Source organism: Pipistrellus hanaki, assembly GCF_964339955.1.
Source record: "Pipistrellus hanaki genome assembly, chromosome: 2".
Lineage (NCBI taxonomy): Eukaryota > Metazoa > Chordata > Mammalia > Chiroptera > Vespertilionidae > Pipistrellus > Pipistrellus hanaki.
The window spans coordinates 168,965,675-168,979,258 of NC_140504.1; the positions used below are offsets into that span (position 1 = coordinate 168,965,675).

The window sequence follows — 13,584 nt, forward strand, 5'->3', positions numbered from 1 at the left end:
ATGTGTGGCCAATTTTCAGCTGTTAAGTTTATGCCTATTAATCTCATATAATCTATATTTATAAAAGACTAAGCGACTGGTCGACCAGTTGACTGTTTCACCAGCTGACCATTCCATAACAGCTGATATAACTGGTAGCCATCATATGCATTGACCACCAGGGGGCAGATGCTCAAGGCAGGAGCTGCCGAGCTGTGGTGACTTGGTAGCTGTGGTTCTTGGTGATGCACCTGGAACCAGAGAGGAGGGATCCCGATTCTGGGGTGCTTTACACAAGAACCGCCCTCTTGCAATCCGGGACCCCTCAGGGGATGTCAGAGATCTAGTTTCAGCCCTATCCCCACAGGCCAACCCAAGGACCCTACTGGTGCATGAATCTGTGCACCAGGCCTTTAGTCCTTATATAAAAGTTCCAGTTTTGATGCATTTTCTTTATTTATATGTGATTTTGGTTTTAGGTTGGCTTTGATATGACTAAAGAAGCTGCCAGAAAGTGCTATGAGAAATCTGGCCTGAGACCAAGTGATATTGATGTAATAGAACTTCATGATTGCTTTTCTACTAACGAACTCATTTCTTATGAAGCATTGGGACTCTGTCCAGAAGGTACTATCTTTCATGAGATGCATATTAACTTAGTTTCTCTGATAAATTTTCATTTTCACGATAAAGAAAAGAATTCATAGTTGCTTTCCCCTCCATGTTGCCTCTGCCACACTGCAAAGTGAATGTAAGCTACCTCGATACTGGACTTTTAGAACCTGTAGTTTTACATAATACCAACAGTGAAATAACAGGGTATACAAATAATTTGTATTATGTAAGTCAGGGATATTTTTAATGTTCTGTTAAGTGGGGGAGGGGGGAAAAGAAGGATATAAAATTACACTTGTACTTTGATATTTCAAATTGTGTTTGAAGAAAGAAAAATGGAAAGACTAGTTTGTGGGATCTGGAGGATTTTTTATTTTCATGTTTAAGGTGGTTGTACCATTTTGCATTACTACCAGCAATGTATATATTTCAGTTTTAGTTGCTTTACATTCTTACCAATTCTTGATGGGGTCAGTTTTTAAAAGTTTAGCCATTTTAAAGAGTATGTAGTATGTCTTATTTTCATATCACTGATGACTAATGATGTTAGCATTTTTTATGTGGTCATACATGTATTTTTTGTGTAAAGTGTCTGTTCAGAACTTTTGCCCTTTAATTATTGGGTTGTTTGCCTTCTTTAAGAGTTGTAAGAATGTATATATAAATTCTGGATAAAGCCATTGGTCTGATATGTGTATGCTGTGAACATTTTCTCCCAGGCTGTGCCTTGTTTTGTTTTATTAATAGTGTTGCTTGAAAAACAGCTTTTTAAAATTTTGATGAAATGCAAATTATCAATATTTTTAATGGTTTGTGTCTTTTTATACTCTAAGAAACTTCTGCCTATGTCAAGGTCATAAAGATTATCTTCTGTTTTTATTTCTAATTTTATAGATTTAGATGTTATATTTAAGCATAAAATCCACTTTGAGTAAATTTATATAGATGGTGTAAAATAAAAGTCAATATAAATCTTTTTTATTTTATACACATATCCAGCACTACTTGCTGAAAAGACTTTTTCTCCACATTGAATTGCATTGGAACCTTTGTTAAAAGTCAATTGCCCATATATATGTGATGGACCCTTTCTTCTGTTCCATTGATCTTCATTCTTTTTTAAAAATATATATATATTTTTGATTTTTTTAGAGAGATAGGAAGGGAGAGAGACAGAGAGATGTGAGAGAGAAACATCAATCAGTTGCCTCCCATATATACCCCAACTGGGGACTGAACCTGCAACCTGGGCATGTGCCCGACTGGGGATTGAACTGGTGGCGATGCTCAACCAAATCACCCACCCTGGCCTGGGCTTATCTACATTTAAAATATAAATATATATATATATATATTATTGATTTTTTTACAGAGTGGAAGAGAGAGGGATAGAGAGTTAGAAACATCGATGAGAATCATCGATCAGCTGCCTCCTGGGGATGTGCCTGCAACCAAGGTACATGCCCTTGACTGGAATCGAACCCGGGACCTTTCAGTCCGCAGACCAATGCTATATCCACTGAGCCAAACCGGTTTCGGCCTGATCTACATTTTTATCTTTTTACCAATACCAAATTATTTTGGCTACTGTAATTAATTATATAGTACTGTAGTGAATAGCAAGTCTTGAAATCAAATAAGATAAGTTCTCCAACTTTAGTCTTTTTTGAAAAACTTATTTATTTCCTCACCTGAAGATATGCTTTTTATTGATTTTAGAGAGAGAGGAAGAGACAGAGAGAGATAGATACAGAGAGAGAGAGAGACAGAGAGAGAGAGAGAGAGAGAGAGAGAGAGAGAGACAGAGAGACAGAGAGAGAGACAGAGAGAGAGAGAGAGAGAGAGAGAGAGAGAGAGAGAGAGAGAGAGAGAGAGAGAGAACAGGGAGAGGGAGAGGGAAAGAAAGAAACATTGATGCGAGAGAGAAACACTGATTAGTTGCCTTCCGCATGTGCCCCAACCAGGGATCAAACCTGCAACCTGAGTGTTCCCTGACTGGAAATTGAACCCGCCACCTTTTGGTGTATGGCAGTGGTTGGCAAACTCATTAGTCAACAGAGCCAAATATCAACAGTACAACGATTGAAATTTATTTTGTAAGCCAAATTTTTTAAACTTAAACTTCTTCTAATGCCACTTCTTCAAAATAGACTCCCCTAGGCTGTGGCATTTTGTGGAAGAGCCTCAGTCCAGGGGCCAAAGAGCAGCATGTGGCTCACGAGCCGTGGTTTGCCGACCACTGGTGTATGAGATGATGCTCCAACCAACTGAGCCACACTGGCCAGGGCCGACTTTGTTCTTTTCAAAAATAATTTTAGTTATTTTAGGTCCTATGCATCTCTAAGCACATGTTAGAATTAGTTTGTCAATTTCTATAAAAACTTGCTGGAATTTTCATTGAGACTTCTTTGAATCTATAGATCCATTTAGAGCCAGTTGTCAGCTTAACAATGTTGAATCTTCCAGTCCATTAGGTGGTATGCATTTCCATTTATTTAGTTTTATTTGGAAAATTTCCTAATGGAATATTATTTAACTATAAAAAAGAATGAAAATCTTGCCATTTGCGTTAACCCGGATGGACCTTGAGGGCATCATGCTAAGTGAAATAAGTCAGAGAAAGACAAATACCAAATGATCTCATTTACATGAGGTCTCAGTTAATGGAACTTGAAAACAAAACAAAACAAAACAAAAAACCAAGCTCATATGTACACTGAACATATTGGCGGTTGTCAGAGGTGAGGGTTGGGGTATTGGGCAATTGGGCAAAATGAATGAAAGTAAGTAAAAATGTACAAACTTCCAGTTATAAAATAAATAAGTCATGGGGTATGCAATGTATTACTACATTACATGGTGACTATCCTATATAATAAAAGGCTAATATGCAAATTGAATGAAAGGCGAAATGACCGGTCACTATGACGCACACTGGCCACCAGGGGACAGATGCTCAATGCAGGAGCTGCCCCCTGCGCTCCCGTGGGGGAGCGCCGCTCAGCCAGAAGCCCGGCTGACGGCTGGCAAACGAAGTGGCCGTGGCGGGAGCCTCCTCCACTTCCAGGGCAGCGCTAAGGAAGATTGACTGCCGGCCTCTGGACATCCCCTGAGGGCTCCTGGACTGCAAGAGGGTGCAGTCCAGGCTGAGGAAAACCCCCCCACCCTGAGTGCACAAATTTCACGCACTGGGTCTCTACTAGTTAATAATACTGTATTGTATATTTGAAAGTTGCTAAGAATATAGATTTTCAAAATTAACATCATAAGAAAAGTAAGTTTTGTAACTACATTTGGGGATGGATGTTAACTAGACTTATCGTGGTCATTTCACAATATAGACAAATATGGATTCATTATGATGTATACTTGAAACTAATATAATGTTATATGTTAATTATATCTTGATTAGATTTGATTATTAAATAATGCAAGTACATGTGAAATAATTAGAATTAAGGCCTGACAGAATGAGTGCTTAAAAGCTATTAGCTGCCTCTGACAACCACCATTATCCTCATTACCTCAAGATTTCACCTCTCATCACTTTATCAGAAATATCATCTGGAGGAATAATTGATACAATGCATGCTTTTTATTTACCTTTTTACCATTTGGGAGGATGTCATGGGAATTTATAGGCATGTTGAAGTTGCTAAGCATGTAATGTAATTTTTTTTAAGTTTACATTTATGGCTCAACAGTATTTTCAGCCATTTCCCTTTATTTCATAAAGTGCTCTTTTTTCTGTCCCTCTCCCTCCCTCTTTCCTGTTTATTAAGAATATTTGTATGGTATATGAGAGTACAGTTAAAAATGTAGGGAAATGAATATAATTTGGCAAAGTTATAAATTTTTAAAACGGATATAATTTAGTTATAGTATTGTAACCATTTCTTTTGATTCTTTGAATTTCTATTATACTTGTAGCAATTTTGGAAGCCAAGAACTCTTAGGAATTAATAGATGCTTTTTTTTTTTTTAAGGGCATATGTGAAGTTTTATGATGGTTTATCACATTAATATTTTACAATCAGGCTTTAACATGCTTTTATCTTTTTTACACAAGATTAATATCCTGCCTGAATTAGTTTTATTACATGCATTTTCTTTTTTTCTTACATTTTTTTATTAAATTATCTGTGTACATATTTTAACATAATCAATGAAAAAAATAGATGCTTTTTTCATATAGGAAATGTTCAGAAAATATATGCCTTTATTACTCAATATTTATTACCTAAATTTTAAATGTGCTTACATCAATTTGATGTTAGCTTGAGCTGTTAAGAAATGTTTGCTGTAAGAAATTCGTGGCTCTATGGAAATTTAAAAAACAAATAATTTGTTTCAGTATTATTTCTAACATTTGTGAATATATTTTCCCTTCTATAGGACAAGGTGGAAAACTGGTTGATAGAGGAGATAATACTTATGGAGGAAAGTGGGTCATAAATCCTAGTGGTGGATTGATTTCAAAGGGACACCCACTAGGAGCTACAGGTAATGCTGCTCAGAGAGTTCACATACTTTTTGTTATCATTTGGTGTAGGTGTGAATGATTAGTCATTGATTTAAAAATTGTATTCTCTAAACTTGGTAGTGAGTGCTTTAAATAATTGTTTAGCCAAAGCATTATTTTATTTTTCTTTAAGTACAGGATACTTCAGTGACCTTGATTAATTGATGAGAATTTGAATTAGTTGATATTCGAAATTTAACAATTTGTATTTCTTAAAGTTTGAGTATTTTCAAATAGGTGTACAACTTAATTAACAAGATATTTCCAAATAGAGATCTGGATAGACCTGCTAGATATGAATCATTTGAAATGAACACCTTAATTATATATAGTTATATATGTGGTTGGTGTTGCAAGGAAATTTTTTTCTTTTGAGAGAACTGAACTAGAACTTATGAAATGTGAATTTTATTATGGCTGTACTACTGACTGGTCGTGTGACTCTTTTTGATTAATTACCAGTTACTCAATCACTTTAATTCCTAGTTTCATTAATTATAAAATGAAGGAATTATACAAAGAAATTTCTAAAATAACTTAGTATTCAAATTCTGGGACTTATTTTTATATAGATAGGTGAGTTTTATATTTTTCCATATTATCTTACATTTGAATTAGTTAATTTAGCAAAATTTTATAAATTCCAAGATTCCAAAATACATATGTTAGGATTAATAGTGTACTAGTATTCATTACAGCAGTTAATTTTGGTTTATTGCTGTTTATCACTCACATTTAGTGAGCTTTATAATTTAGTAGAGAAATAGATGTACGTAGATAGATGGAGAGGAAGAGGGAGAGACAGTAAAATATTTACACACAGGTAGTTGCAGTATAATGTGCCACCTTGCTTTTTGTTTTCTGTCTTATCTGTTCTTTGGTTCCTTTGTCTTTTTTATGCTATCTTTTTATTAATTGGGTAATTTTTAGTATTTTATTTTCTCTCTTTTATTGGATTATTTCTTTTTTCTTATTCCTTAGTGTTTGCTCTAGAATTTACAAATGATCTTTAAATTTATCACAGTCTATCTTCAAATAACATTATAATACTTCACATAAAATGTCAGGGATTTTTACAGCAGAATATTTACATTACTCCCATCTTATTCTTTGTGCTATTATTGTATTTCTAAATATGTTATAAACTCCACAACATATTATTATTTTTATTGCTTTAAGTAGTTTAATATCTTTCAGAGAAATCTAAAAGTGAGAATGAGAGTGGTGTCATTGGGGGTGGGAAAATAACATCTGAAAATACTGTCCTTTATAAAGTACCAAGAACACTGGCAAAAATTGTCAAAATTAACTTTTTTCAGAATGTTGGAAATTAACCAGTGGCTTACAACAATGTAGGAGAATATTTATTAAAAGCAAATAGCTGGAGAGAAAGATCAAAACAACAGCAACAACAAAAGAAATCATTTAATTTCTGTACAAACAGCAAGTTTTGTGGCATTTTGACTTGTACCCTCCTGTCCCCAGCTCCATGGTAGCCTTGAAAACCAACAGCCTGCAGGCATAGTGAAAATAAATAGTTGGCACTGGCGGAGTCAGAATGGAGTTAGAACTCTTTCAGAACCCCATCCTCAGAAAATTGTCACTATGTGACCTGTCATTCCCTGGGAAACCCTACTCAAAAGTCTTGTTTTAATGTAACCTAACTGAGAACTTGTCATGTGCAAACAGTATTTTCCCGGGGCTTGTTAAGAACAATCAGCAACAAGGTGCCAATAACAATTGGTGGGGAAAAGCAAACCAACAAAAAAACATAAAAAGAAAAATCTGGGCTATGAGATGTTTGTAGGAGGCTTTGGAAATGTGTGACATATTCCTAGGACTCTAGGACAGCAGTTTTCAACCGGTATGCCAAGGCACACTGGTGTGCTGCAAGAATTTTTAAAACATGCAGTACCTGACCTCTTTTCCCTTAGATCAAGCATGTCAAACTCAAAGGCTAACATGGGCCAAATAAACAAGGTTTAAGTGTACGTGGGCCACAAAAAAGCAAAAGTTTCTATTTTCATAGAAACGTGGGTTTATTTCGATAGAGACATGCTGAATACAAAGGGCTAGAAATAAATGAATAATCTTTAACATAAAATAATAGAATATTTTAAAATAAAAATTAATATTTTTTCTTGAACATTAACTTACCAGACACTGGATAACTGCACAAATTAATAAGCATAATGCAAATAAACCTATTTTTCTTGTTCTCTGAAAGTGAAATATTTCCTGTTGCACACACCAAATAAGTCAGTCCAAGACTAATAATGTGGCAATTGGCTGCTAAAATATTCGCTGCTAGTATTAGTGGAGAGAATTGGTGAGCCTGCGTGTAAGGTGCGTAAGGGAATTGAATGCAACATGATTATAGTAATCAGTCATTAGCGAATGTTGTAGTTATTAATAATAATGTATAACAGGATATTGTAAAAATTAAGTTACCAAATTTTTATTAAAACGTTTCTTACATACCGTTATATTGGCTTGGCGGCAAAAATATTTATTGTGGGCTGCATGCAGCCTGTGGGCTGTGAGTTTGACATGCTTGCCTTAGATTGTCAAATTAAAAAATGACAACCTCAACAAAACATAGCCACCCAGTATGAATGAATCAAAATTATACCTATTTTTTCTGGTGTGCTGCAAAATGTTAGTAATCAGTTGATGTGTGCCATGAGATGAAAACAGTTGAAAATCCCTGATCTAGGACACCAAGTACATAATATAAGGCTGCATGTATGCCCAAGCCTCTGTGTGTGCTCTGGAAGAACAATAGAAGGTCCCAAGAGCTTACCTCTGGCTAAACGTGGGGCTCTGCATAAGCAGCAAGTAAATGCTCAAGTGGAGTTGTAAACTGCCTGGGTGAGTGCTTTGACACAATACACAGAACCTCTGCAAAGACTGGGATACTTGTTAGTTCCAGGCATGTATGGAAGTCTCTGTCCAGCCATTAGCTGGCCACTAAGCTAACCAAGAAGAAAATCCAGTGGCCGATTGTGACAAAGAATACAGACTTTATAGAATTAGTGTTGTGGGATCGAACCCTGGATTCAAAATAAGACCACCAGAGGCTGATGATTGATTAAAAAAAAAGCAGGCAAGGATTTATTGAACTGGCCAGGAGGGCTGCAAGAGCACCACACACAGGTGGCCACCACCGCCCCGTTCCAGGTGTAGGCAGTCCTTTTAAAGGTCCAAACCACAAGAATTTTCCTTTGTTCTAAATTCTAAATTCTAAAGGCTGGAAACAGCCCACAGGGTTCGTCCCAGCCACATCCTGCTGGACATTGGAATGTGGCCCTATCTTGCGATAGATAGCCGGTAATACATAAGCAGAGCTCAGTGTTAATCTCTACAGGTTATCTACAATTTCTATCCCTGAAGCTACTTAGTCAATAGGAATCAATCTCCTGTGGTTCTGGTCCCTGGCACAGGAAAATTGCCTTAGCCTCCAGGTCTCCACCTGGAAGCTGAGGTAACTACCCTATGTTTAAGCAGGTACAGAAGCTAGAATAGCAGGGTTAAAATTCAAACAGCAGTTTTTACCTAAATATGGTTGCTACCATATTTCATTAATTTGGAAAAGTCACTAGATAAAAAATAACAACAAACTCTGGAAACAGGGGAGAATCTGATTTCTAAAATTGCCACATTCTATTATTTAAGTTGTACAATTTCCAACAAAAAAAGATGTGATGCACAAAGAAACAAGGAAGTGTAGCCCATATGGGAGTTGGGGGGTGGGGGGAAGCAGTCAATAGAAACGGAAGTAACTCAAACATTGGATTTACCAGATAAAGACTTTAATACAGAAGATGTATACCTGAAACCTATATAATTTTATTAATCAATGTCACCCTAATAAATTCAATAATTTAAAAAAAGACTTTAAATTAGTTATTTAACTATGTGCAAATAACGAAAGGAAACTATATATAAATAACTAAAGGAAAGTATAATAATGTTTCACCAAATAGAAAATAACTTTAAAAAAATATATATTTTTATTGATTTCAGAGAGGAAGGGAGAGATAGAAACATCAATGATGAGAGAGAATCATTGATCAGCTGCCCTGTACTGGGAATCAAGCCCACTACCCATGCCCACAACCTGGGCATGTGCCCTAAATGAGAATCGAAACGTGACCTCCTGGTTCATAGGCTGATGCTCAACCACTGAGCTACTCCATCCAGGCACTCCTATTTAAGGCTATCATAATAAGGCTGCTGTGAACACTTTTGTACAAGTTTATTTGTGGACATACCTTTTGTATTTCTCTTGGGTTAATCACTCAGTGGATTTGCTGGGTCATAGGGTAGATGTATGTTTAACTTTATAAGGATCTGCCAAATCATTCTCCAAAGTGATATCACATGTTTTTTAATATTATTGCTCAATGACAAATTTTAACATTTAATAAGTTTTTCTCTTCCTCCTTACCCTTAGTTCTAATCCTCGAAGTCAACCTCTTTTAATATTTCTTTTGTATTTTTCCAAAATTGTTATGCTTATTACAAATACATATGTATATGTGTGTTTATACAATCTTTCTGTATTTATGTGTGTATACGAGTATATTTATCACATTGTAGGTTACTTTCTTTACTTACATCTTAAAAATCTTATTAATTTAAAAAAAATATATTTTTATTGATTTTGTACAGAGAGGAAGGGAGAGAGATAGAGAGTTAGAAACATCGATGAGAGAGAGTCATCGATCAGTTGCCTCTTGCACACCCCCTACTGGGGATATGTCCGCAACCAAGGTACATGCCCTTGACCGGAATGGAACCCGGGACCCTTCAGTCCCCAAGCCGGCGCTGTATCCATTGAGCCAAACCGGTCTCAGCAAAAATCTTATTAATTATTGCTTATAAATATTTTTTATTCTCTTTAATGCCTGTGTAGTATTCTCATTCTAAGAAATTTACCTAGTTATTCACTTATAGGTAGACATATAGATTCTGTGAAATTTGTCATTACAAAGAAAGCTGCAATGAGCATCCTTGTGTTATTGCATACTTTTGCAAGTATTGCCTATAGGGTAAATTCCAAATAGTCAAAGGTTAGTTTGTAATTAAAAATAGTTGGAGCCCCACCACGTGGCTCAGTGGTTGAGCATCAGCCTATGACCCAGAGATCATGGTTTGATTCCCAAAATGTGGCATGCAGGAGGCAGCCAATTAGTGATTCTCTTTCATCATTGATATTTCCATATATATCTTTTTCTACCTTCTTCTCTGACATAAACAAACATTTTTTAAATTATTATTTAAAAAAATTTATTTATTTTTTACAGAGAGGAAGGGAGAAGGATAGAGATTTAAAAACATCAATGAGAGAGAAACATCGATCAGCTGGCTGCTGCACACTCCCCACTGGGATGTCCTGCCACCAAGGTACATGCCCTTCACCAGACTGTACCTGGGACCCTTTAGTCCACAGGCCGATGCTCTATCCACTGAGCCAAACGAGATAGGGCATATTTTTTTAATTTTAATTTTTTATTTTTAAAACTATTTTAAAAAATAAGTAGATATTGCAAAATTTTCTTCAAAAGAGATTAAGCTAGTGTATATTCCCAGCAACAGAGTATGAGAATGCTTCTTCTTCTATAATCTTGTCAACATTGGATTTTGTTTTTATCAAATGTAAATAATTTTCCAATCTTGGCAGGTTATCCAGTTTCTGCCCCTGCAGGATACTAACAAGATAACTTAAAACACCCAGGAAGATAACATTTACCCATTTCTTAAATACTTAAAGAGAGACTCATACCTTTTTCAGTTATCTTTTGAAAACACTATCCAATATTTACTTGAGTTTGCACTGTTGGTCAAATTTTCCTCTTATTATCCATTTTTGAGGGACGGTGTTTAGTGGTAGTATTTTAGAGGAAAAACTTATAAATCTTTATGACATGATTGATAGTCTAAATAAGGATGAGCAATTATTGAAGAGTAAATATTTACCTGCTACATTTTGTGACTTGGATGTATTGGATGTATTTCAAATGAATCTGACACATGGTTATTAGCTATAGCCCAAGAAAGAATTCAGACTCCTGGAAAAAAAATATTTCAGAATGACAGCTCTGAGTAGTTTAAATATTTTCCCCTGGTTACTTGGACAACCAACAGCAATAGGATTTTAAGAGAATCAAGTGAGTGTTCCAAAACATGATGAATTAAGATGGGATGGTGAGAGTGTCAAGTTCTCTTCTATAAATGACAGCAGTGTACTAGTAACTAATATATTGCTACTTTGGGAGAACTCAGTTTTCAAAAATTTGCTGTCAAATTAAAGCTGTAGTATATTAGTTTCTGATTTTAACTTGTTCAGATTTGCATAAAAAAAAGCTTCTTAGCTGCTATAGCAATACCCATAAAAAAAGCTTCTTAGCTGCTATAGCAATACCCAGATAGATTTAAGCATTTGAATGGAATATTCTTTTTTTCACTGTCAGTTTGAAAATATGAAGTCCTTTTAGATTTTGCAATGAGAAAGATAAACTCAGGAAGCATACAAGAGGCAGATAATGTAATAACACCAATAATCATAATGCAAGGCAGAATATGACTGCCTTGGTTGAGGACAAATATGTGATACCTTGATCAATAAAGAAATTAAAAAAAAAAGAATATGACTGCCTTAGGCAAAGTACAAACCAGAACTATGAAGGAAAGGAAAAGGGAAAGGGGAATGGCAGCTGAAGATTTATTAAGTACCCATCGCATGCCAAGTTCAGTGCTAACATTCGTACCTACTTGGGTTTTGGGGCAGGAGAAGCACAAAGAAGAAGCATGTTTAAATTGAACTGGACTGTTTGCTTTTACCAAGACAGGTTAATGCCTTCTCACCTTTAAAGACTCTGTCTTTGCTATTTTCTCAATAATAATAACAACAGCAAATACTTATAAAATGCCAAGTTCTGGATACTGTTCTCAGTATTTTTCATGTATAAATCTCATATCTATTTTTATATTTTATAAAAAAGGAAAATAGAGGGACAGAGTAACTTGCACAAAGTCACCAAACTAGAGTGGCAAAGCTAGGATTCAAATCGGGCAGTGTATTTCTAGAGTCCAAACACTTAACTGGACTCTATTTCAATGCCCTTTCCTCAGTGGAAAAGCCCATTTTCAAGGTCCATCTCAGGTGTCAGATAAGTTATGAAGCTTTTCCTGACTTCTGGATCTCTTCCATAGATTGAATTAATCTTTCCCTTTTCTGAACTACTGCTATACTTTCTCTATTTCTCTTTTGACATTTATGTTTTTAGTACATATATTATATATGGCTTAAAAAAATCTCTCCTATTTGACTAAGAGCAGTGAAGGCATATCCAAATTTCATTTATCTCCGAACCCTGAACAATGAATGCCCAATACAAGATTTTACACATGTAAAGGGGATGGTTGAATGAATTGGTGATCCTTTAACATCTAAAAGGTTGTATGGGACAGAAGGAATAAACTTGTGTAGTGTGGGAAGAATTAGGATCATTGGGAAGAAATAATGGGAAGGAATATTTTTGGTAGATACTGGAAAAAATCAACATGGTTTCTCGAAAGTGGAATAGGTTGCTTCCTGAGAGCATGTCTTTCACCGAGGCTGTGCACCGAGGCTGTGCACCGAGGCTGTGCACGGGAAGTACAAGTACCAACTTGCTGGGAATGTTGTAAGGGGATTTGCCCATCTGTTAGCGCCTGAGACTTGAAGAACACTTAGATCCTTTCTAATTCTAAGATGCTTTGATCCTAGCGGGATGTGATTATTTCTCCTCCTGAATTCACACAGCTTTTAATGGTATATATATTATTCTATCATGTGATTTTGGTTTGCATGTTTTAATGCTCTTAAGGATCTTATCTTAGGTTTAAGAATTTGGATGAAAATGAAATGTGAGTAAATGGAATTTTGCCAACCACTGAGTTAGGCAAATCTTGAGTAGAGATTTATCACAGCTACAATATTGGTTGTATGGTACAATGGAAATTATTGCAAAATATGTAAATGCTTTTAATAATTATTCATATTCTTTCCCCTTTTCCTTCCTTCCCTTCTTCTTCCCTTCTCTGCCCCTTCTTTCCACCATTATTCTCCCTCTCTCCCTCCCTGTCTCCTACCTCTCAATCTAATATTGGCTGACTTAAACACTCTCTAGTCTCACTTACTTCACTTTCTATTCCTTGAGCAGGCCATGTTCCTTCTTTACACATGTTCAAATCTATTCATGAAGCATTCTTTCTTTTTGCCTAGCTAGCTCTTCTTTATTCATAGGATCTCAGTTTAGATGTCCATCCATCTGTTCCTCATTCCCTGACCTGCCAAGCTATGAGAGATATTCTTCCTCCGTGTGCTTGTAGCACCTGCGCTAATGCCTATCACAGCGTTATCAGACCGTATTATAAATGCCTGCATTTTTACATCTCAAGACTATCATCTTCATGAGGGA

The 13,584-nt window shown here is 35.7% G+C and overlaps 1 protein-coding gene across 1 annotated transcript in view; it reads left to right on the plus strand.

Annotated features, from left to right (window-relative positions):
* Nucleotides 1-13,584, plus strand: part of SCP2 (sterol carrier protein 2) — a 93,576-nt gene that overhangs the window by 34,437 nt on the left and 45,555 nt on the right. The window contains exons 10-11 of the mRNA XM_084872914.1: nucleotides 459-606; nucleotides 4,990-5,097. Coding sequence (XP_084729040.1) covers nucleotides 459-606; nucleotides 4,990-5,097 — 256 coding nt within the window. The remainder of the gene's footprint in view (nucleotides 1-458; nucleotides 607-4,989; nucleotides 5,098-13,584) is intronic.